We start from the raw sequence: 26,257 nt of genomic DNA, 5'->3' as shown, positions 1-26,257 counted from the left end.
CCGTGTATCACTGTGGGGGACGAGGACCCCTACAATCCTCCAGCTAAGTTTGACTTCTCCGTGAGTTTCCCTTTGATGACTCGCACTGTTAGAGCTGCACGACGGTTATTTTGGGCACAGACGCACAGAGGTTAGCCTTCATAGACTATGGGCACATTTACTGTAAACCGACACACGGGCCAGTGTTTAAGGTTAAAGGTCGGAGAGCTGCAGTCAGCTGAGACTGACGGAGTCAGCTGATGACGACACGCGTCCCACTGAAGACGTCCAGATGAGCACAAGACTTTTTCAGGATCATTTACAGTCATTTAAGATACCTTTATTAGTCCCACACATGGGAAATTTGTTGTTAAGGCTGCCGACCATTGCCAGCGCCATCTTACCCTTCTGACCTTACATACATTACACAAACATCACATGGGGAAGACAGGTCAGAGAGGTATAACAATGGAAAATGCACAACATGAGGAAAGACAAGGAGACAAAAATAACTCCCCTAGACTGACCTCCAACAGGGAGATCAGTTTGAGAACAGAAAAAAAAAAAAACCTCAGCACATGAATCATCACATCTCACAACATAGAAGACATGAGCTTCGAAGGCGTTTGGAGGGGGTGAGTGTAGGTCTGTGTCAGTGTACATGCGTATGTGTGTGTGTTCAACCAAGAGAAAGTGTCCCTTCACCCGATTAGGCAAAAGTCAGTCTTCGGTCGATGTGGGTGGCCTTAAATGAGGAGGGAGAAAGTCATAACACAGTCTTGTTATCTAAGGGAGAATTGTTATTCCCGTCAGCTTTTGCCTTGAGCATCCAACTGGCGCCACATGAAATGAAGATGGTAGCTGTTTTGGTTAGTGCGAACAAACTGCTTCAAATTTTACAGTTGTCTAATGTCCGTCACTGGTCACAAGTCTGGAGCCGTGAGCCTCTCCACGATGTTATCCATCCATGCCGAGATGTTATCCATTTTGCTCATAGGGCATGAGTGTTCACGACAGCCGTGAGCCTCTCCGAGATGTTGTCAGATGTTGTCAGTCGGTCTCAGTACTCACAGCAGCCCAAACTTCTCCAAGATGTCATTCGTGCTGCACCTGATGAGCCCATTCTGAGAAGCCACAGCTCGCTCCATCTTTCCAATCAACAAAGCAGGCAGCCTTGTGGGGATTTGAACAGCCGTTTCCGCTTTCTTTATCCTTCAATAAGCCGGGGCCAATCAGCAAGAACCCTGTTATCATGGTTCCAAAAAGGTGTCTTCAATGTCTTGTCACGGGCTCTCCCGAACCCAGGCTTCTCGTCGAGGGTGTCATTGCATTCAGGGACCAGTTGATCAAATCCATAATTCTTTAGGTTTTTAGAGAACAAGTCTGGGAGACTCTCTTAGGGTTAGAGAATAAGCGAGACTATACAAAAGACATGAGAAGCCAAGCAGGAAAGATAAGTGAGAGGGAGAGGGAGAAGGAGAAAGTGCGACCGCCTCCGTCAAGAGCCAAAAGCAGTTTGGTTGTCAATGGTGACCTCGCAGCCCGAGCTCACCATTGACAACACTGCAGCTGCTACGATGGGTGTTTACGCCATCGGCCATGTTATGTGCATGCCTCCTCCCAGCTACTGCAGAACGAGCTGAGCCAGCGGGCCGTCTTCACTGAACTGTGTTTACATCATTCACACTAACCAATCACACCCTGCTGCTGTCTCACGTTTGGCCACTAGATGTCACTGAAACGCAGCTCTCAGCGTGTCACTCTAGAGGGCGCAGTTGAGCAGTGGCAGGTTTAATCAAACAAACAGTAACATTTCAGTAAATTTGTATAAATATTAATCTGCACATTCACGGATATTTCTCCTGTAGCTGTAGATTTCAAACAGTCAAAATTTAAAAATAAAGGTTCACATCCTCACTTTTTATTCTACAAACTCACATTTACAACATTCTGACCTTCACGGTTAATGAAGGATAACGAGCGAGGCGCCTCTGTGACAGCATAGCGGCACTTCGTGTTCTGGGGGAACAACCGGCTCGAGGAAATTGGCTGCGACGCCCACTGTGGATTACCCTGACGGTAAGTAAGCTCCGCCTTCCTTCCTATCATCGGTGGCATCAGAACTGATCTCACGTGCATGCTCGCACCAACTTCATTGAGGAAGCTCCTCATTAGAAATAACTGCAGATATGGTTCTGGTGCATGAGCAGCGGGTCAGCATCATCAGGGTTCCACGGGGAGACACGAGAGCAGTGGCGACGCTCCGAGTCCTTCAGTGAGTGAGTGTTCGGTTTTATTCCAGCTCTCTGCAGCTAACGGCCCTCTGAAGCAAAACTTTTGGACTTACAGCAACCTTTGACCTGAGGAGGACGGGAAGTGCTGTCGCTGCTTTAGAAGCACTTCCTGTGTGAACACGATAAAAACCCTACAGAAAAGCCTGCAGTGCTTCTCTGAGGACGGAGATGCCTCAGAGGTCACATGATGAAGCCAGACCAAGTAAACATCAGATCACTGATCAGATTAAATCAGTCGCCAGACTCCAGGACTTTCCAGGTCCTTAAAAGGACCTTGAAGAAGTTCCAGGCGTGCCTGGGCATGGCGTCCGGCGTGGCGAAGTTCTTCTGCGACTGAAACATCAAACTTAAAATGAAAAACACGAAACATTAAATGAGCAGGTGAGAATCGGAGATCATTCCATCCACGGCACCGCGGCGTCCTCCTCAGGCCTCCAGCTGCCACTGCTGTGTCTGCGAGCCATCGCATATCGCCATGGAGACGTAACCTTTCTGTCCTATTGGCTGGGAGACAGCTGCAAGACACTGACCGACAGAGACCTGGTAGATCCGGTTGGACTTCTACAGGAAACACAGAAGGACACATGACACTGACTCCTCCTCCTGATGACAGTAAACCCCACCCACACTGTGAGGACTGTGTGTCTCACCCCCAGGCTCCACTGCTGCGACCCCCCCGAGCCGTGACACTTCATCAGCCTCGGGGGGTCAAAGGTCCTGACCTCTGACACGTCCAGACACAGCAGACCTGCCAGGATCAGCTGACCCTCCTCGTCGTACGCCCAGTCCTGCACACGTAAAGGGTTAAAGGTCACGGTGAAGACAGACGCTTTTATTGTGATAAACAATTTTGTTTATTAAAAACGTGCGGTCAGCGAAGTCGCTGACTCGTTTATGAAGCCGTGACGTGCAGGTCGGGACAGTCCGCATCTTCAGGGGCGGAGCCCAGCAAAGACTCGAAGCCTGATTGGATAGAGGTGTGTGAGAAACAACCTTCAGCTGACCTCTGGGCTTTGAAACATCATTGGAGTCACAGAGGCTTTTCATTGGCTAATGACTCGTCAATCATAGGTCGTTAGCGAATGACTGCGAGCCTTTACTGTCACGTCTGCTGTGAAGATGTTACCATGGTTACATCTATATTTTACGTTTGTGTAAACGTGTACTTTAGCTCCGCCCGTGCCGCCACCAGGAATCACAAATCTCTGCGGTGATTCGGTAAACCGATGTTGCGTGTGGTCATGTGATCGGCTCACCTGCTCGGGGTCTTGGGGGTCACACGGTCGCAGAACGACGGCGCCGCCCTTCTGACTGACCCGGCCCTGGGCTACCAGACAGCGTCCGATGGCGAGGTTCCGTAGCTGGAAGATGGCGGACACAGAGGACGGAAACATGAAGGTAGTTCATGTGACAGGGGGCAGACACGAACGTGTGGTGAGTTAAGGTACCCGTCCTCGCTGCAGGACTTTGGGCCGCTTCAGGCCCTTGTTGATGAACAGCGGCTGCTGCTTGTTGCCGTTGGCGGCGGTCTGCATCTCAGGGTAGACTGTGTCCAGGTACCAGCTGAATGAGTGGCACTGCAGCCGCTTCCTCAACGCCACGCGCTCGCCGATGTCGCCGTAACTCCGGTTGCGCAGCTCTGGACGCAAAGAGAGATACTGCTCCTGATTGGATGAGAGAGGCACAGGAAATGAGGCCACCGTGCCGGCATCCAGAGAGTGCGCACGTGTTTGTGTGTGTGTTTACCTTGTACCCGTCCATCCACACGTGTGCCAGCCGCAGGGAATTATGGGCCATGGTGTCATGGCCGCCCGGCGAGCCATAGGGCCGCCGTTTCCTGAAGATATGGCCAACCCTGGAGCACGGGATGATGAAGAGCTGACCACCGCACATCCAGATCTGAGCGAGACAGCGAGAAGGTGTAGCAGCAGCTGCTCTCCCCTCTTCCCACCACTTCCTCTCTATGCGCTAAGCTAACTGCTAACTGAAAGAAATGTGCGACTGCTCCTTTAATGACCCCTTCACTGACCGTCAGTAAAACAGAGTCTCACCCTGAAGGAGATTTCCAGGTTCTCTCCCCCCCAGATGTCCATGCCGGCGTCGTATTGGCCGAGCTCGTTAAAGTACTTCCTGTTCATAGCAAACAGCCCGCCTGCCATGGTGGGGGACCTGAGGGGGAGCAGAGCAAGGGGGGAGGAGTTAGAGGTCAGACCAAAACTGTACCTCGAGGCTGTTAAGACATCACCTGATGGGTCCGGAAGCTCCCTCAGGCCCGCGGAGCTCGGAGGGGGGCACGGGGTCCCACTTGAAGTGCAGCCCCCAGTTGAAGCCGCCCCTGACGATGGGGGAGGGCGAGTAGGCGAGCGTGTCGGCGGAGATGATGTCGATGACGGGGCAGACGACAGTGCGGCGGTCCTTCTGGATGGGCGCCAGCAGCGGCTGCAGCCATGCCTGGTTCACCTCGCAGTGGCTGTCCAGGAACACGAGCACCTCACCTGGACGCGCACACAGGTGAATCAGACTGCGATCTGACCTAACCTGATCAGAAGGCCCCGCCCCCTCAGAGGCTTGTGAAGGCTCCTAAAAACACTGAACACTGAATTCAAAGCTTAACAGGTGAGACCAAATACTTCTGTCCACATGGTTACAGAGCTGTGCAAAAGTCTTGAGCCGCCTGTCATTTCCTTATAGTTTTCCTGTATTTTTGAAGTGCTCTTGAGCAACAGATCTCTGGCTTTCTGGAGCTCTTTCTCATCTTTGGCTGCTTTTCCTTGTTCCGGAACATCCTTCAGGAAGCTCGGCGAACTATTCCTGAGGGTCCAGAGATGACACAGAGCTGCTCAGAAGGATGACGCTCTGTCCCCAAACACTGGTTTTACACGTGTATGTGCAGACGTTGATTCTGACTGATTTACACGCACGTTTACACGTTTCAATAAATCGCTGCACATTTTTCTCATTTAAAAATATGAGGGGAGGCTCGAGACTTGTGCACAGACCTGTGCGCATACAACACCAGACTCTGGCTTTCATACGGTTATTGGAGGAAGAGAGAGAGTAGGGCTGAACGATTATGGAAAATAATCTAATTGCGATTTTTTGCCCCAATATTGCGATTGCGATGCGATATGCGATTATTTTTTAAGGTCTTTGTCTTCTGTATTATTAAACAAAGACAAGCAATACATCATATAGTATGGCCAATACTATATTACATTAATTTTAAACTGTTCTTTCCTGGAAGACAGACCTCTGTTATGATGACATGAGGTGATGCATGAATTGATGACTGACATTTTTATTTAACTTCTTCAATCACAACAGTATATTTGAACATACACAATAGTTTATTTTTAGCTTACAAACATCTGAGCATAAAGTGCTGACAAGGAACCCTGGTGTAAACATTAAAATGAAAGTCAGTACAATGTGCAGATTGCAGAAATATACATAAACAAAATCAGTGGCTTTACCACACTCAGTTTTTCGACATCTGTGAACTACTAGACAGTCATTCAATTAAAAAATAATATTAAATAAATAAAACTAATAAATAAAAAATACACACATCTTACTGATCTCTGCAGTCAGTAACATTACACATAAAGTGCAAACATAATAGCAATTGTATAAACACACACACAAACACGCCTTTAAAGTTTAAAGGCGTGAAATTGGACGGTCTAGTTCTGATTAGCGTCACCGCTGTCTCGGTGGAGTTTAATAAACTCGGCCGTCTGCTTCTTGCTATCTAAAATATAACCAGACACTGGTGTAAATTCTCGACTGTCTCATACTTCTGTTTAATAAGTTTTCTGTTTGACGTTTAGTCAGCTGTGTGAAAACCAAGGAGGAACCCACCCGGGGGATTAATAAAGTTTTATTTTATCTAATCTAATAACTTTAATCTCAGCCAAACCGATTTACTCACGAACAAACAAAACACTGAAAAAAGCCCAACAATAACATTTTTAGGTTGTCTAAGTGACTTATATATTACGTTTAACCCGAGCAGCGAAACTCCGCGGTGATCTGAAAATGATGTGCCGGAGTTGTGCCGTTCTCGGCCGCATCAGTAACCCTCGAGCTCCCGGCTAGCTGTCGAGCTGGTGGGTAGCAGACGCCTCTGAAAACGTCGAAGCACTTTGGCAAATATGCGATATCTTGATAAACCGAGCAGATATTTGATGTTTACACAACTACTTTCTCGCCTGAAAATATGTTAAAAGTTTATTTTGTGACCCAGAAAGATTAGTATGAGTAATTTTAAAACTTAGTAGCGGCCGCCATTGCTGGAAACTGGAGTTTGGCTGGGCCGCGCTATGAATTCTGGGATATGGTAGTAATTTGGACAGCCTTCGTTGCGTCGCTGTGACGTAATCGGTCTACAAATGCGGCCTCAGGAGGATGCAGCCCATGAATTTGGACATGTCCAGAGTATAATCGCAGCCTTTGCGGTTAGAAAATTGCACTTGATCATTTCGCGATATTATCGCAAATGCAATATATCGTTCAGCCCTAAGAGAGAGGCCTAAAGAGGTAAAGGAGGGTTCTTCGTCCTCCAGGAAACAAGAACAGAGCAAGGAAAGCAGGTGACGAGGAGGCACCTGTAGCGTGTGAGGCTCCAATCATGCGTCCTCTGATGAGTCCTTCCCTCCTCTGGTTCCTCACTAGATGGACTTTTCCCTGAAACTCCGCCCTGACGTAGCGGTCCAGCTCGTCCTTCAGCTCCTCTGCACACAAACAAAAATCCGCCATGAGCCACGGGCCAAGCCCCGCACCAATCGAATTGCAGCAACTGGTTCGCGATTACCCAGCTCGCTGTGGTCGTCCACCAGGATGATCTCGTGCAGCAGGTAGGGCGGCGTGCGGTCCAGCACGCTGTGCACGGTCCTGAGCAGGGCGGAGAGCGCCTCGTTGAAGAAACAGATTACGACGCTGGCAGAAGGTAGAGCCACAGGATAGGACTTCTCCCGACACCTGAGAGAGAGGCATCATGGATAAACAACAGGGCTCGCCTACACATCGCACGACGCCACAGCGAGTTGCAGGTACACGTGACTACAGTCGGCTTCAGGTGATCCGGACAGTGACCTCAGAACAACCGCCGGGTCACCGCCGACACCTGCACGCTGCTACGGGGCGCTTCACGTTTTTATGGTCGTTACACCTGAACGAGCTCACTCTACAGAAAACACAAAGTTAACTCAGATTTACTGGAAGACAGAGACACAAAGGCCCCAGTCAGCTTCTTACTGGGTGTCTCTGGTGTCGGGCAACTGGCGGTGGAAGCCCAGCCTGTTGGAGATGAGGACGTTGAAGGCGTGACGGTGGTAGCCGCTGTCCCGAACCTCTTGATCCGCCTCGTTGAAGATCATCCCTGCAGACGGACACAGAGGCTGACACATCACATCATCTCACACACACACACACACACACACACACACACACACACACACACACACACACACACCTTTAATTTAATTCCTTTAATTTTAAATATGTTTATATTGTCTATTCTGTGAAATAGTCAGATCGTCTATTCTCATTTAACTCACTTAATGTACAGAATTCACCTGCTTGCTGCTACTGCTGCACATTCACCTAATGTATGTGTGTAATATATATATATATATATATATATATATATATATATAATGTTCTTCCTCTACCCCCCCATTTTTGCACAAGTTGAGGAGCGTGTCAGGTTACATTTCGCTGTGTGTTACACTTGTACAACTATGCATGTGACAAGTAAAGAACCTTGAACACACTGAGGTGTTAATCGTGACATCATCAGAGACTTGGCCCTGCCCCCATTTGCCAGTTATCATTCATTTAGTCTGACAGACCTCTGGTTTACAAAGACTCTGAAAACAGGTCATCACTGACACGCTCTCAGGCCCCACCCCTTACTCCACCCATCACTGCCGCTCTCCCAGCAGTACCTGAACGCACCACGGCCACTCACCCATCTCTGGTGAAAGCTCCACTCCATTACTTGGCAGCAGAGGCCGACGCCCCCCTCTACGATCGGCCACACCTCCAGTGATTGGCTGCCCGAGGTGCCTCATGGGAGTCCTGCCACGGTCAGGCTCCGCCCCCATGGAAAAATACAGGAAGAGCAGGAAGGACCAGGTGGCCGAGGTGACGAGGCAGCCATAACAGAAGTACCGCAGCGTGACAGTGGTCATGGCGGGCGAGCAAGCATGGCCTTACATTACACTGTAGTGAGACAAAGAGAGAGTTCATCAGTCACAGACTGTGTCCCAATCCAGCGACCGCACGCTTTGTAGTGTGCATGTGGAGAACGATTACGTCACAGCGATGCGACGAAGAGTGTCCCAATACAAAGTGTACTCCAAATGCGGTCGACAAATGCACCCTTCATTTGCCCAAATTAGAAGTGTGGCCCGGTGTACACTTCGGGGTACCATATATCCCACAATTCATAGCGCGGCGGTGGGTGTGGACATTTTGTTCGGAAAAAAACGGCGGATGGCTGAAGCAGAGCGGCCGAAGAGCAAACTTTTAAAAATAAGTACTGAATATTATGTCACTTATTTATGCGCAAATGTTTAATAATGAAGATCATTAAAACATGACTGTTGGCCACATGCCGACAAAGTTATGTGACATCAGTGACGTTTGTACTAACTTGGTTTTAAAGCCTTTACTTTAAAATATACGCCGTTCAATAGTCGACCTTAATCTGACAGAGAATGTGATGATTTTGTGGATAATTAAAGTCAGTCATATATCCACAAACACAACAAGCTGAAAGTCAGTGATGCTGCTCGGTTTGCAGTCCTGAACATCACGGCACAAGCAGGATTCACTGCACTGTTAATGTGAGCTGTGTTATATTGCTGCCTCTGTTCGGTGGTGTCGAGCCAAACGCACTTTAACGTGTGTTTGAACGAGCTGACGGTTCACTCGTTAAGCTGAAAGAAAGATGCTTTAATCACAGCAGTCACATTGTAATGCAAGTCACATAATTTGTGTGGCATGTTATTGAATGCAGAACAGCTGATTGTTCTGTAAAAAGTTTGAAATGGTTATAAAAAAAAAGGTAAATGGCTGCAAATAACTTGTGCGTATGATTTTAAAATTGACAATTTATATTTGCATTTAAAGTTATGAAATATGATTCATTAAACATGTTTGTGGTTGTCACATATACACATATGACTGTGTGGCCACTACCAGCTCCACCACCATCATCAAGTTTGCTGACGACACCGTCGTGGTGGGCCTGATCTCTGATAACAATGAGACGGCCTACCTGAAGGAGATTAGGAATCTGGAGAACTGGTGCCAGAGGAACAACCTCCTTCTAAACGTCAGTAAGACAAAGGAGCTGATAGTGGACTTCAGCACTAAGCAGGAGAGGAACTACCAGACTCCCGTCATCAACGAGTGCCCAGTGGAGAGAGTGGACAGCTTCAAATACCTCGGAGTTCACATCACGCAGGACCTGTCATGGTCCTGTCACATCAACACCGTGGTGAAAAAGGCCCGTCAGCGTCTCTACCACCTCAGACGCTTGAGAGACTTCCAACTGCCCTCCAAGGTGCTCAGGAACTTTTACTCCTGCACCATAGAGAGCATCCTGGCGGGAAACATCTTAACCTGGTTCGGGAACAGCACCATGCAGGACAGACGAGCTCTACAGAGGGTTGTGCGGTCAGCTGAGCGCACCATCCGCTCCGAGCTCCCTGACCTGCACTCAATCTACAGCAGGCGGTGCTGGACCAAGGCCAGGAAGATGGTGAAGGACCTCAGCCATCCCAACAACAGACTGTTCTCTCTGCTGAGGTCAGGAAAGCGATTCCGCTCCCTGAAGACCAACACAGAGAGACTGAGGAGGAGCTTCTTCCCGCAGGCGATACGGTCTCTCAATCACACCACCACACAGTACTGACCCACACATATGGTTCTTACACACACACTGGACTTTCTGGACTTTGGTTTTGCACAACACTGGTCACTATATTCTTCATTTCCAGTTAATACTTGTACAGCTGCTGTTATTGTGTATATATTTATTTATATTTAGATTTCTTCATACATTCTTATATAGTTCTATATTGTGTATTGTGTATTTTGTTGTACAGTTATTTTATTTTCAACTTTAATTTATATATTTATCTTTATCTTATTCTTCCCAGTTAAATTTACCCTTCATTCTAATTTGTGTTGTACAGTTATTTCATTTTTAACCTTAATTTATATTCTATTCCTTCCTAGTTAAATTTACCCTTTTTAATTTTTCATATTTATTTCCTATCTTATTCATAGCCTTTTCCTTTTTTGTTTTCTTTAGGTCACGAGCAGTTGTCCAAGCATTTCACTACATATCGTACTGTGTATGACTGTGTACGTGACAAATAGAATTTGAATTTGAATTTGTTACAGAAAAAATATCACTTTTTCTACTCTGATTTTATGTTTTCTGTCTGATTTTAGATCAATTGTGTTAATACAGTATGTCAGAATGAAAACATGACTGTAAATTCAGACACGTGAGGCAGTGCTGAAAAGGATGATACCAAACGAGGCAAAGTAAATCGTTTTTAAAGGTGAAATGTAGAGGAAACATCAAAAGTAGTTAAAATGTCCAATTATACCCTGGATCCCAGAGGTTACAAAAAATAATAAAATAAAAATTTAAGTAACGCAATAGTTACTTTTCAAGTAATTAATTACTTTTAGAATCTTGTAACTCAGTTACTACCTCAGTTACCTTTTTGAAGTAGTAACTAGTAACTATAATTAATTACTTTTTCAAAGTAACTTGGACAACAATGGGGGTCAGAGGTCACAGCCTGAACCTCCAATCAGCTCTCAGGTCGACTGATCACAAGGTTAATCAATTTTCAATGAGTAACCTGGAACTGCTGCTGGCGTCAGCACACCTGAGGACAGGTGTCCTGTGTCGGCAGCTCAATCATTCACCTGAACTCGTGACTGACACAGACAGAAGAGCAGCTCCGACCAGAGTACATTCAGAAATCCTCTGATTTAAGGGGCTCAAACACACACTCCTCCACACTGAAAGTTCGGCTTCAGCTCACCTGTTAGAGACTATGCGCACACACGCGCGCACAGTGAGAAGCAACTGACCCGAGCTCACCTTTAGTCATCCTACTGCTTCACAGAGGCTCCATCTGTCCGTGCGGCTCTCTGGGCTTCAGCAGCAGGAGGTGCAGCGGCTCCCAACGCGAGCCACAGCAGCACAGTGTCCGATAATGGAAGCCGCTCTCTTGGCCCCGCTAGCCGAGCACGGAGGCTGAGAGTAGCGTTAGCAGCTCGCTGTGACCCTGAAGTTCTCTCCGTGGATTTTACACGGCGTCCCACGCAGTATACTCACCGGCACACTGAGCTGCTTGCTCGGCGGCACTCTGGCCGACGGTTAGCCGCTGAGGCTAAAGTGAGCCGCAGAGAAAACAGAGACACGTGACTTCCGCTCTGCTCCTTCACCATAAGACACACCGCTGCCAAAGAAAAGGCTGTGAACGCTTTCAAAGTAAAACAGGCTGTATCCCAATTCAGGGTCTGCAGCCTTAAAGTACGCAGCCTTAACGGTCCACAAGGGCCGCGTACTCAAAGCCCGCTAAGGCATGCGAAATGGGATGGTCTAGCCTCCATCGCGTTCACAATCTTTTGTCCATTTGTTTGTTTTTATATGAGCTTTGTGTGATTTGATAAGCTTCTGAGGCTGAGACCACAGGACTGTAAAAACATGATTGTTGGGCTTCATTTCTGTACTGAACAGTGTTGGTCAAGTTACTTGAAAAAAGTAATCAGTAACTAATTACTGATTACTTCCCCCCAAAAGTAATCCCGTTACTTTACTGATTACTTATTTTCAAAAGTAATTAATTACTTAGTTACTTTTTAAAAACACGATTTACAACCTGAATAGGTGATAAAGCGATAGATCTCTCAGCCTGGGGCTGGGATGGTCAGTTTGGTAAAGTAAATCCGTTGGGCATCTTTGTTTGCCTTTAGACAACAATTCTGATGGCAAAAGAGCCAAACGGGACAGGCAAAAAAGCCCAATTCTACTTTTTCTGCATAATCCATCATACAAAATGTAATCAAATGGAAAAGTCTCTTTTTAAAACTTGTTTTATTAGTTTTAATCTTTAAACTTTATGCATCAAGCAAAAATGTAATTATATGCAACATTCACTGACTGGAAGAAATTTGTTTAACATTTAAACCTATTTTCTGCACATTCCAGCACATAATTTTTTTTTTTTTTTGTGTTTACACTCAGTCTTTCAAATAGATGCAAGTAAAACACAGCAGAAAATAAATAAAATCAAAGACTCAGCGGTCCTGTTGCTCTGTTTTCACCTGTAAAGTAGGAGTAGGGTAGGCGGAGGTTTACCCTGGTGCAGGTGTGCTGCAGCGGTCAGTGGAAGGATACGGCAGTTTCTCTGTGAATTTCCCATTACGTGGTAGCACACAGAGCTTGCTTGGAAGGTTAGGGGGGTTTTTTCCGCTGTAAAAAGAAGTTTTCTTCCCACGCACAACGCTAATGGACGCTAATGTTTTTGTCACTTTTTATGGAATCAAACGTAAAGTAAGGTCAGTACTTCCACGCTTTAAACGCTGCACGCTCATACTCTCTCCGTACTGGATATATGATCCACTGTTGAGCTGCACACAGCTGTTATCACGAACGTAGCACTTGCTTACATGAGACATTCTCGCAAAAAAATCACGGTTTTAGTAACGCAGTAACGCAGCGTTCCTACGGGAAAGTAAAGGTAATCTAATTACCGTTTTTGCAATAGTAATCCCTTACTTTACTCGTTACTTGAAAAAAGTAATCGGATTACAGTAACGCGTTACAAGTAACGCGTTACTGCCCATCTCTGGTACTGAACAGTCATTTTAGGATTAGCTAGTAAATAACAATTAGCTAATGTTGTTCATGAGACTAAAGTCATCTCACTTTGGTAATGTAAATATAATATGGCCAATATTATAGTTAGTATTTATCATTATTAGTTATTACAGCAGTGAACATGAATCTCTGTCAAATACTGAGCTTCAGTAAAGATTCAAGTTGCAGTTATTTATGTTTCCTATCACCTTAAATCTTCACTCAAAGACAAGTATCTTTGACAGTGTATATACAGATGTGTTATATATAAGAGACAAATATGGTTCGTTTAACTCATTCACTGCCAGCCATTGGCAGTGAATGAGTTAAACCCATTGACTCATTCACTGCCATTGACGGCTATAGACGTCAATGGCAGTGAATGAGTTAATATGTTGGCATTACTAAAATTGGCTCAATGCTTACAAATATGTGTAAAAAGCAAATGTACGAGCTGTGATAACTGTGTCTGATAGAATGAAGAGTAGACTGATATATGAAATATTCCTTTATTGGGTGAGAAAATCAGACCATGTCATAACTGCTGTAAGTCACACAGAATAGATATCAGAGCCTTAAACAGGCTGACGTCTGCTAAATGGGTCAAACTGGGCAGAAAGTCTACAAACACATAACATCCTTATAGAATATGATGTAACACTATAGATCAACTTAGCTCAGAATATATAAAGCATATAAACAGTTACAGCAATATGATGCAACAAACACAGCAGCTACTGATCCAAAATACTCAAAGCTTCATAGAACTGAAACCAACATTTATTTTAGCTCCATTCTGCTGCTGATACAAACTTTAGGCTTCTGAACATTAAACTTGTTGCTGCCTTTCATAGTGTGTAACTTGAAGGCCCTGAGTACTCTGAGTACTTTCTCCCACACTGAAAACACTGGGATGATCACATTATTTGAACATTACCTAATAAGACTGATTCAGGACTGATTTAAACTTTCCTAGCAGTCCTTCACAAACAGGGAACAGTCTGTCTATTCTCTCCATCTGTCAGCTGCTGCTGGATCTTCCTCCTCCTCTTCCTCACACACTGCTGAGTTTGTCCTGGTGGATCATCAGGACATCAAGACTGGCCCCGTAGCCAGTCTTGTTAATGATCTCACTGAGGGGGTTCAGGCCTATGCAGAACAGCAGTGGGGACAGAGCATCTCCTTGGTAGATCCCGCACTTGATGGTGACTTGTGCTATGGGCTTGGAGTTGGCCTCTAGTGTTGTACGCCACATCCCCATTGAGTTCCTGATGAAATGTCTGTGAAGGTTCTCAGTCATCCAGTTCTGCGGCTGCGAGGTGGTTGGTGCCTGTCGTGGTGGTAATCCCCGAACCAAATGGTGGACACCAGAGGTGAAGGGAGCCACCAGGCTGAAGAAGGAGTCTTATCGGGCTTGGTTAGCCTGTGGGACTTCGGAGGCAGCTGACAGGTACCGACAGGTCAAGCGGAATGCGCCTCGGGCAGTGGCTGAAGCAAAAACTCGGGTGTTGGAGGAGTTTGGAGAGGCCATGGAAAAAGACTTTTGGACTGCCTCGAAGAGATTCTGGCAAAGCAGCCAAAAACTGTTGGACCTCCGACTAGTTGCCAGTGATCTTACCAATGCAACTTATAATGGACATAAGGCGTTACCTCCATTCCTGTCTGGGATACCAGCTAACCTTTGTCGGACCCGGGCCCCAGCCTCACGGCGAAAGCGTTTCAGATGCCGGGGCAAACATAGCGGTCTACTCGTGAAACTTAAGGCATACGTGGTGCGCTCTTCCCCGGCTCCTTGGAACGAACGTGGATCTGTACCTTGTCATGCCTTTTATCCGTGCTCTCCGGAGCCCAGCTGTGAAAGATTTTCCCTCATCTTCGTCGGCGCGGTGCGAACCTACAGAACTTGTGGCCGCTGCGTCGGGTCTCGCTGTCAGCCACGAACACGCTGACCTCCACCAGGTTTGGATTGGTGAACACTAGATCGCTGAGTAATAAAACTTTTATTTTAAGGGATTTATTTATAACCTAAGGACTGGATTTCCTCTGTATAACTGAGACATGGTTGAGGGCCGGTGAGTCCAGCGTTTTCACAGATCTCTTACCTGATGACTGCTGCTTTTTAAACTCTCCTCGAATATCAGGCAGAGGAGGACTAGTGGTTGTTTTTAAGAAGCAGTATAAATGTAAACCACTGCCATTATCAACCTCACCTAGTAGCTTTGAACTGAGCATGTTTGAGCTAGGTCGCTCTCACACAGTGCTCTGTGCTGTGGTTTACAGACTCCGCAAATACAATAAGGACTTCTTAAATGACTTTTCTGATCTGTTGGCTGAAATTATGCCAAAATATGATCATGGCATATGGCAAAGGACTTTTTAAATCTTATTGACTCTTTTGATCTTGTGCAACCTGTGTCTGTGCCTACACAAAAATATGGGCACACGTTGGACCTTGTTTTAACTCACAATTTACCTGTCTCTAACTTTAGAGGTTTGTGATGTTGTAGGGTCAGACCATAGGCCTGTCTTGTTTGAGGTTTTCCTTCCTTGTACCAAAGTTAATCTTCCTCCTGTTGCTGCTAGGAGTTGTCGTATTTTTAACCCTTCCTCTGCTGGACAGTTCTCTATTGTTTTTAATCAGAACGGCGGCCTTCCTGATTTCATATGCAATGATACAGAAGAGCTGAGTACGTGGTTTTACTCTGTCTGCCAAACTGCTTTAGATTCAGTGGCCCCCTTTAAGCTTAGGCAAGTAAAAGCCAAATCTGAACCCTGGCTGAATGAAGACACCCGGGCTGCCAGAAGAAAGTGTAGGAGAGCTGAACGTAAATGGAAGAAGGATCAACTTCAGGTGTCATACCAAATGTTACAAGATTACTGGAATTCTTACCAGAAAATTGTAAAAGATGCTAAGAGGAAACATTTTGCTGCTATTATTCAGGCAAATTGTCGTAAGCCTCATGTCTTATTTAAGACTATTGACATGGTCCTTCATGCTCCACAGACTGTTGGTGTCGAGTCCTCTCAGGAAATTTGTGAAAACTTCCTGCACTTTTTTATTGATAAAGTGCTATCTGTCAAAGCGCAGACTTCCCAGTCCGTTCTCGACCCTTCTACCCCTGTCCCTAGTTCTGCTGTCTTTGACAGGTTCGAGCCAGTTTCCTTGCTCTGCCTGCAGGAGTTGGTTGCTCACATGAAGCCCTCAGCTTCCCCTCATGATGCTCTCCCTCCTCGATTTTTCAAAGAGGTTTTTCTCACTATAGCATCAGCTGTACAATCCATTGTAAATAGTAGTCTGTCCTCTGGTGTTGTACCTGTCAATCTCAAACATGCGGTGATTCAGCCTCTACTCAAGAAACCTGCTCTTGATCCTGATATTATTGCGAATTACAGACCTATTTCCAAACTGCCTTTTATCTCAAAGATTCTTGAAAAGGTAGTTTACAAGCAATTAATGTCCTTCCTAGAAGAACACGGTATTTTAGAAGTTTTCCAATCTGGTTTTAAAGCTTTACATAGTACCGAATCTGCCCTTTTAAGAGTTTTTAATGATGTGTTTTTGGCAAATGACTCAGGTGACTGTGTTATTATCGTGCTGTTAGATTTAACTGCTGCTTTTGATACAGTGGATCATAATATTTTAATTTCCCGTTTAGAGCAGTTGGTGGGTATGCGGAGTACCGCACTGCAGTGACTCAGATCCTATTTGGCAGAGCGAACTTTCTCTGTGAAACTCGGGGAGTTTGTATCCTCTGCTGCTTCTCTTCAATGTGGGGTCCCACAGGGTTCAGTTTTAGGCCCGCTTCTTTTCTCTCTAGATCTCCGACCCCTTGGGTCTATTTTCAGGAAACATGGGATTTCTTTCCACTGCTACGTCGATGACTCCCAGATTTATTTCCCACTTAAAAAGATAAATGGCTTCTCAGTAGACCCGCTGCTCAGATGCCTTGATGAAATAAAGGCCTGGATGGCTTTGAACTTTTTACATTTTAATGAACAGAAAACAGAAGTGATGGTTTTTGGTGGCGCTTCTGAGGCCACTATTATAGATCTTGGTTCACTGGCACAGTATGTTAAACCAGTCATCACTAATCTGGGAGTTAAAATAGAGGCAAATCTTAAACTTGAAAGCCAGGTCAGAGCTGTTGTAAGATCTAGCTTTTTTCATTTGAGGGAATTAGCCAAAATAAAACCCATCTTATCGAAACAGCATTTTGAGACAGTAATCCATGCCTTTGTTACTTCTAGGCTGGATTATTGTAACGCACTTTATTTTGGGGTTAGTGATGCGTCCATTAGTAACAACAATCAGCGAAGACTAGTAAGAACAACTAGTAAGTACTAGTAACAAGTGAAAACCAGCGATGACTAGTAACAACAAGTAACAACAACCAGCGACAACTAGTAAGAACTACTAGTAAAAACCAGCAACGACTAGTAACAACTGTTACGGATTCAAATATTGGGGATGGATACAAGAGGAAAAACCACAATAACAACACTGGTCCGGCCGGGTTGAGTCAAACGATGATTTTAATGATCACACGCGTGGGAGATGGACACCGTACGCAGACAGCATCAGATCTCAATATGGTGGAGCATTGATCAAACTCTTATAGCCTCTAGTGGCCCCTACCTTATCATAAAAGCTACGACCTTGGCTCCCTGTTTATCTGCTCCTGCTGAGATGGGGCAGAAAACTCCAGCATGTTCTGTTCTCTTCTAATCAGACAAATAAGGCGATGACTTTCTGCGAACAGTATTTCTTATAACTCAGCAGTATAATGCATCATAAAACAATACCATTTATTCACAATAAATCAGCAGTCTAATGTAATGCAAATCAGTTTAACAAATGCAATAGTTATCACCTTCTAATTCAGGAGAATGATGCAAACTAAAACTACATAATAATTCACAATCTTTAATTAGGGGTCTAACATGGCATAAAATAATATTATAATCCCACACAACAACCAGTGATGACTAGTGACAACTAGTAGCCAATGTTCCCTCTAATTTTTCATGTGTGAGCGAATATGCAAACTCCCTGAGCGGTCCCTTGGACCACTGTGAGCAACAAGCAGACGTGTGCACTGTGGTCACACCAGAATCGAATCCATTACAAATTACAGCATTTACATTTATGTTAGACTACTTTTAATTAACTGCTTTAGCCCACTTACAATGAAAATTAAAAAAAAAAAAACTTTCTTTTTTTTGTATAAAGCTCTGACTTGTATTATGAGTCTGTGGTCTGGGAGAGAGTCCTGTAACTCTCTGTCTGCAAAATACAGATATACAGGGAGTGCAGAATTATTAGGCAAATGAGTATTTTGTCCACATCATCCTCTTCATGCATGTTGTCTTACTCCAAGTTGTATAGGCTCGAAAGCCTACTACCAATTAAGCATATTAGGTGATGTGCAACTCTGTAATGAGAAAGGGTGTGGTCTAATGACATCAACACCTTATATCAGGTGTGCATAATTATTAGGCAACGTCCTCTCGTTTGGCAAAATGGGTCAAAAGAAGGACTTGACAGGCTCAGAAAAGTCAAAAATAGTGAGATATCTTGCAGAGGGATGCAGCAGTCTCAAAATTGCAAAGCTTCTGAAGCGTGATCATCGAACAATCAAGCGTTTCATTCAAAATAGTCAACAGGGTCGCAAGAAGCGTGTGGAAAAACCAAGGCGCCAAATAACTGCCCATGAACTGAGAAAAGTCAAGCGTGCAGCTGCCAAGATGCCACTTGCCACCAGTTTGGCCATATTTCAGAGCTGCAACATCACTGGAGTGCCCAAAAGCACAAGGTGTGCAATACTCAGAGACATGGCCAAGGTAAGAAAGGCTGAAAGACGACCACCACTGAACAAGACACACAAGCTGAAACGTCAAGACTGGGCCAAGAAATATCTCAAGACTGGTTTTTCTAAGGTTTTATGGACTGATGAAATGAGAGTGAGTCTTGATGGGCCAGATGGATGGGCCCGTGGCTGGATTGGTAAAGGGCAGAGAGCTCCAGTCCGACTCAGACGCCAGCAAGGTGGAGGTGGAGTACTGGTTTGGGCTGGTATCATCAAAGATGAGCTTGTGGGGCCTTTTCGGGTTGAGGATGGAGTCAAGCTCAACTCCCAGTCCTACTGCCAGTTTCTGGAAGACACCTTCTTCAAGCAGTGGTACAGGAAGAAGTCTGCATCCTTCAAGAAAAACATGATTTTCATGCAGGACAATGCTCCATCACACGCGTCCAAGTACTCCACAGCGTGGCTGCAAGAAAGGGTATAAAAGAAGAAAAACTAATGACATGGCCTCCTTGTTCACCTGATCTGAACCCCATTGAGAACCTGTGGTCCATCATCAAATGTGAGATTTACAAGGAGGGAAAACAGTACACCTCTCTGAACAGTGTCTGGGAGGCTGTGGTTGCTGCTGCACGCAATGTTGATGGTGAACAGATCAAAACACTGACAGAATCCATGGATGGCAGGCTTTTGAGTGTCCTTGCAAAGAAAGGTGGCTATATTGGTGGCTGATTTGTTTTTGTTTTGTTTTTGAATGTCAGAAATGTATATTTGTGAATGTGGAGATGTTATATTGGTTTCACTGGTAAAAATAAATAATTGAAATGGGTATATATTTGTTTTTTGTTAAGTTGCCTTATAATTATGCACAGTAATAGTCACCTGCACACACAGATATCCCCCTAAAATAGCTAAAACTAAAAACAAACTAAAAACTACTTCCACAAACATTCAACTTTGATATTAATGAGTTTTTTGGGTTCATTGGGAACATGGTTGTTGTTCAATAATAACATTATTCCTCAAAAATACAACTTGCCTAATAATTCTGCACTCCCTGTATAATGACCAATGTTAGGCAATTAATTTTATAGTTACTTCTTCCAAAAAGTAACTGAGTTATGCAAACAACAAAGTTTTTTGCAGCTGTTTACCTAAAAATCACTATAACAGGGCTCTAAACACAAGCTGCTGCTGTTTCAACCTCTCTGGATCACCAGGACACAGCTCATCTTCTCTCAGTGAGCCAGTCTATGGATACCCCCACCTGCAAGAGAGAAAGAAGAGCAGAGGAGATAAATGAGTGTTTCCAGAGACTCTTCATCAGCTGTCAGTCAGTCCCACCAAGCTCTTGGTGGTGCTGTCACTTGGTGTTCGCTTCAGATACCTTCTGTTTTCATAGTATAATCTTCATGTGCTCAATCCGAAGCACACTCTCTGTGTACTCACTCCCTAATTTATAGCCGAAGTACTCACTCACTGTGTCTCTACTGTTTCGCTTGCTTAGTTTAGCTCGTAGCCAACTCGCTAGCAGCATGGCCTATTCACCTGTCCCTTCACCTGTCCTCCTCCACGAGGAGGTGGAACAGCTGTAATTTTTAAAAAGACATTTTTATGCCAGATGATCTCTTCAAGCTGTTAGAATTCTTTTGAGATGATCATGATAAAAATTGCAAGTGATCAGTCCATGGACAGTATCTTAATTTATCATCCACCTGGGTCTGCTGCATCTTTTCTGGCAGACTTGCAAGAAATTTTTTAACTTCCACTAATAAACTGGGAAAGGTTATCATTGTTAGAGACTTCAACATTCATGCAGAAGACTCATCAAATAGTAGAGTTGGATGTCTCGATACCGGTCTTGGTCTCGTCTCGAGACCACTTTTACGTGGTCTTGGTCTCGTCTTGGTCTCGACGGACTTTTGTCTTGGTCTCGGTCTTGCTCTCGCTGTTTCGGTCCTGCGTTCTCAAATCGACATAGTGTTCGGGAGATTTGGAGTCAACCATCAGCGGAGCGGGGGGGTGGGGTGGCTTACTGGGCTTAAGCCCGGGTCATTTTTTCAGAAGCATGGGGTCTTTTGGAGTGTAATTTGTTAGTTAGATGCCTGACTGACAACTGTATAAAACAAAAACAACACACGAAGCACAGAGCGCACCGTTGTAAATTCCCCCTAATTGTGGTATGATCCGAGCTCAGGCACTGGGCGACTGAGCACAGCACCCATGTGAGCGAGGGGGGAGAAGCTGCTGCCTGCGAGTTTGCTGCAGACAGAGGAGAGCTTAAGTTTGACCAGGTACCAAAGCAAATTATTCGTACTGAACTAATAATGTAAATATGACGGTGTATCACAAAAGATTGATATCAAACTGATCACTTGGTTGCGTTACTTGCTCTTCGAGTGAATCAACAAATGGATAAATAAAAAGCCGAACAGCAATGCTGATTTTTTAGAGAGTCTTAGCTTACATTTCATATTTTCAGTTGTTTCCCTCCACGGCTAAACAAACTCTCTAAATCGGTTTCAGTTGTGTACTGATGTACACAACAATGGACATAAGGAGCTTCTTTCAAAGAAAAAACTCAGATGTTATTTTATATATTATGCTTTGGATGTTGTTTAGTATATCTATGCAAAACAAGAGGAATTTCAATACACAGCAGTATATTCACAGTTGAAACCAGATATTTACATACACTTTAGGGAAAACATTTTTTTACTGTACAACATCAGTTTAGAGTAAACTTGTTTTGTTTTGGATAAATAAATATTGAAATATCTTTTGAATTAGTTAAATGTCAGAATAAAGAGAGACAGAGATGTCTAAGTTTTGTCACTTTCATCAAATTTAGGAGTACATATACACTAAGTTTGTTAATTAATATGAAAACTCCAGACGATTCCATTCTGAGCTGAAGAAGCTTCTGATAGGTTAGTAGAGTCCATGTGAGTAAATTGGTGGCACAGCTGTGGATGCATATAAGGCAAAACACAGAGCCTGTTTCTTTGACATGGGAAAATCAAGAGATGTCAACCAAAACACCAGGAAAATAACTGTGGACCTCCATAAGTGTGGCTCAATTTTGAATACAATTTGGTGCCATTTGCAATTAAGAAATACAGACAGTTTCTCTCTTTACTGTTAAAGTTAACAAATATGTTTTTTATATTTATCAATCTAAAAGAATAAACATTTAGTCTGATTTGATGTTACAATTAAAAAAGTGTTTGTGTTTTTATCTGAAGAGTACATAAATATGTGGTTTCAACTGTATATTTGATGATGTTGGTGTTTGGCTTGATTGTCAGCACAAAGAGGGAGAGAGAGGAAGAGAGAGGGAGAGAGAGAATGACGACAGAACAGAGATGAACAAGAGCAGGTGAGACACACATGTTAGTCAAATGGTTGTTTGCCAAAACTCATCAGAACATGTATCTCGTACCTAGTGTTTCTTTTTAGATACCATTTGTTACTTTTCAAATTCTATATTTATTAAGTTATGCAGGCTTGTTTGCACAACAAGGCTAAATAATTATATAAACTTTTCTCAATCTAAATATTGTACTTTGGTAGAATTAAAAAAATAAGTGTAGTGCAGGTCTATGATGATTTTTAGTGCTACTATCTTTTAGTTCTGATTCTGGTTCTGTCTTGGTTACTGTTGTAGTCCTGTTTTAATTCCGGATCAGTTCTGGGTCTGGTTGAATTCGGGTTTAGTCCCTGTGTCTTGATACAGGCCCGACTTTGTTCTGCCTTGCTGCTTAATTAAAAAACTAGTTTAAGGTGTCCTGCATATGTATATAGAATAGCATCTGGCTGCAGTTTAAAGATTTTTTTTGTCTCGGTCTTGGTCTCGTCTCGACTCGGTCTTGGTCTCGTCTCAACTTGGTCTTGGTCTTGTCTTGGTCTCGATACCCTCTGGTCTTGGTCTTGTCTTGGTCTCGGATTAGGCGGTCTTGACTACAAGTCTATCAAATAGTACCACTAAGAGGTTCCTGAGCATCATGGACTCTTAATTTTGTTCAGCATGTATCAGGCCCTCCTCACACTGCTGGGCACACTCTGGACTTGGTCTTCACTTATGGCATTTCCCTTGACCACTTGAATTTAAATGATGTTGTTTTTAGCAACCATAAGTCAGTCTCTTTTAATGTGTCTCTTCCCCAAGATTTTATTAGGTGCAGGCGCTTTATTGATGGCTCTGTTATTTCTAAATTTTCTTCCCTTTTTGATCCTAAGACTTCTTTTGACGATGTTGAGCACCATACTAACTCTTTTAATGAACACTGTCTTGCTATTCTCAATCAGGTTGCTCCTTTTAAAACTAGGCATTGCTCTATTAGTTCCCTGGTTAAATAATCAGTCTCGTGGTCTTCGACGCTCCTGATGAAAAGCAGAGCATCTCTGGAAGTCCACCGGCCTGGTTGTCTATCGTGGGCACTTCATAGATCTTCTTCACTTATATAACGAATCCATGAAATAGGCTAGATCCTCTTATTTCAATAATCTTATAAATCATCATAAGAATAACCCAAGAATTCTGTTTGATGAGATGAGATGATGAGATAGCCTTTATTTGTCAGTTGCAAGTCTTTTGCCCACAACCGAGATGACAGACCTTGCTGACCGTACATACAATACAAACATCACATTGGGGAGACAGGTCAGGCTAGGTAGCGAGGAAAAAAGCATCGAAATGTGCAACACAAAAGGATAATACAGGAATGCACAGATATCAACACACCATAACACAATAAACACAGACAAGCAACATGGGAAAGAGTTCCAGTGTGTACATCTGATCTGGGACCGCTGCAATCTTCGACTGTGCCTCCAGCTGACCCGATGTCTACATCAGAGGGGAGGTAACCGTTGGAGGTGGCCTTGGATAGGGAGGGTGATGCATCAGTGAGTGCTTATCAGTATCAGTATATGTATGTGTGTGGATGTCCATAGTTCAGCTGAGACAGTGTCCTTCGCCCTGCCAGGCTAAGTAAACAGTCTTCCAGCCAAGCCAGGTGGCCTTGCATGGAATGGGAAGGAACAGACTCAACACAGTCATCATCAGGGAGTTTTTGTTCAGCTCCAGCCTTGAGCCCACAGCTGGCACTGAAGGGGTAGCCGCATTATTATGGTAACTTTTCTTTTGCAAACAACTCATGAGAATTTCAAGCTGTTTTTAACACTCCGACACTGGTCTCTCAATCTCCCGTTAATAGCTGCGATTTTCTCCGTGATGTTATTAGCCGTCGATTCTGTGGTCTTGTCAGAGGTGTGGACTCGAGTCACATGACTTGGACTCGAGTCAGACTCGAGTCATTAATTTTATGACTTTAGACTTGACTTGAAAAAATGTTCTAAGACTTGTGACTTGACTTGGACTTTTACACCAATGACTTGGGACTTGAATTGGACTTGAACCGGTTTACTTGAAAAGACTTGATATTTCACCCCAAATATAAAATTTAACATTCATATTATATAGAGATTGAAAATGTGACGTCATTCACGGGTAGAACCGCAAAGGATTCTGGGAACTCGTGGCAAGCGGTACTAGCGCACGCAGGCTTTCAATTAAAATCAGTTATACAGCGATAAAAAGAAACACAAAAATGTCAAGAAGCCGTTGTATTATTAACTGCAATAGCCGGTCGCATGACAGCCACGGGAAGCCGACGGGTAAAGAGATCGGTTGTTATTGTCACGGTTTGCCGGGGCAAGCCGTGTGGAATATGAAATAGGACCCAAAATGCGGCAGCTCTGGTGCAGATGAGTGTTTATTTACAGGGGTGTGAGTACAAACAGCGGTGGCGACACAACATGAAACCGGAAACCTAAACTGGGTAAACTAATAAGACAAACCAGAATGAGGATGCAGGGAGGTCCGGAGAAATACATACAGGGAGAGCAAGGGTAAACAACACAGACGAACCAGCGATTACCAAGACAGAAAATACAACTTAAATACACTCAGAGAACACAGGGAGATTACACACAGGTGGGAGACACAGCTGGGAGTGATTAACATGACGAGACCAGGGAGGCAAACTGAAAACACTCACATAAGACGCAGACCTTCACAATAAAACAGGAACACACGGGGGGGAACAGGGTAAACACCAATTAGAGAACAGAACCAAAATCGCAAAGAGAAAACACAAAACGCTGGGTCAAAAGGACCCAGGATCATGACAGTACCCCCCCCCCCCCCTCAAAGGCTGGCCCCAGACAGCCCAACAAGAAACAAAACAGCCAGAAAAAACAGAAAACAACCCAACCAGGGCGGGCGGCGGGGGCCCAGGAAGGAGGGCTCGAAGCAAAACAAAACCGGAGCACCAGAAGGCCAAAAGACAAAAACAAAAAACGAGTCCAAAACCAAAAGAAACGAAGCACACCAGAACACAGGAAAAAACAGAGTCCAAAACAGAAGAGTTCAGGGGGCCGACAACACAGGAGTCCAAAACAGTTCAGGGGGCCGGCCAGGGGGCCGACAGCACAGGAGTCCAAAACAGTTCAGGGGGCCGACCGTGCGGACGGCAACAGCGGCGACGTGGACACAGTTCGGGGGGCCGACCGTGCGGACGGCAACGGCGGCGACGTGGACACAGGTCGGGGGGCCGGCCGTGCGGGAGGCAACGGCGGCCACTCAGGCGATGGCGGTCCGGGGGCCGGCCGTGCGGAAGGCAACGGCGGCCACTCAGGCGAAGAGGGTCCGGGGGCCGGCCGTGCGGAAGGCAACGGCGGCGACGAGGGAGACGACGGAGCAGTTCAGGGGGCCGACCGCGCGGAAGGCAACGGCGGCGACTCAGGCGATGGCGATCCGGACCAGGCGAGGCTGCAGAGGCCGGACTAGGCGAAGCACAGGCAGAGGCCGGACCAGACGAAGCACAGGCAGAGGCCGGACCAGGCGAAGCACAGGCAGAGGCCGGACCAGGCGAGGCTGAAGGCTCTGAGGCCGGACCAGGCGAGGCTGAAGACACGGAGGCTGGGCCAGGCGAGGCTGAAGACACGGAGGCTGGGCCAGGCGAGGCTGAAGGCCCTGGAGCTGCAGCAGGCGAGGATGATGATGGAGCTACAGCAGGTGGCTGGACGGGCTGAACGGGCCCCTCGGACCCTCCAGCGGAGGCGGGAGGCTGAACGGGCCCCTCGGACCCTCCAGCGGAGGCAGGAGGCTGAACGGGCCCCTCGGACCCTCCAGCGGAGACAGGAGACGAAGGCCGGAGCGGTCCCTCGGACCCTCCAGCGGAGACAGGAGACGAAGGCCGGAGCGGTCCCTCGGA

General features: G+C 45.3%; 2 protein-coding genes across 3 annotated transcripts in view; both read right to left on the bottom strand.

The window, feature by feature from the left end:
- Positions 1-297: 297 nt before the first annotated feature.
- galnt11 (UDP-N-acetyl-alpha-D-galactosamine:polypeptide N-acetylgalactosaminyltransferase 11 (GalNAc-T11)) lies at positions 298-11,731 on the bottom strand. Its single transcript, XM_085285734.1, has 12 exons — positions 11,410-11,731; positions 8,245-8,498; positions 7,530-7,653; positions 7,087-7,253; positions 6,881-7,006; positions 4,519-4,768; positions 4,325-4,442; positions 4,020-4,172; positions 3,722-3,937; positions 3,530-3,634; positions 2,924-3,061; positions 298-2,834 (listed from the first exon to the last, which is right to left on the bottom strand). Exons 2-12 carry the CDS (start codon positions 8,465-8,467, stop codon positions 2,700-2,702), a joined length of 1,755 nt encoding a protein of 584 aa, XP_085141860.1. The 5' UTR covers positions 8,468-8,498; positions 11,410-11,731; the 3' UTR covers positions 298-2,699.
- A 7,716-nt stretch (positions 11,732-19,447) lies between these two features.
- Positions 19,448-26,257, bottom strand: part of LOC146567824 (NLR family CARD domain-containing protein 3-like) — a 39,860-nt gene continuing 33,050 nt past the window's right edge. For both annotated transcript variants that reach the window (XM_085285687.1, XM_085285688.1), the window contains exon 10: positions 19,448-20,244. In XM_085285687.1, the coding sequence (XP_085141813.1) occupies positions 20,216-20,244 (29 nt within the window). In that variant the 3' untranslated portion in view covers positions 19,448-20,215. The remainder of the gene's footprint in view (positions 20,245-26,257) is intronic.

Source organism: Mchenga conophoros, linkage group LG9, assembly GCF_057382185.1.
Source record: "Mchenga conophoros isolate Kocher_MC1m ecotype Shallow Benthic linkage group LG9, M_conophoros_male_GT1.1, whole genome shotgun sequence".
NCBI classification, from domain to species: domain Eukaryota; kingdom Metazoa; phylum Chordata; class Actinopteri; order Cichliformes; family Cichlidae; genus Mchenga; species Mchenga conophoros.
This window is presented reverse-complemented; position numbering and strand designations above follow the sequence as displayed.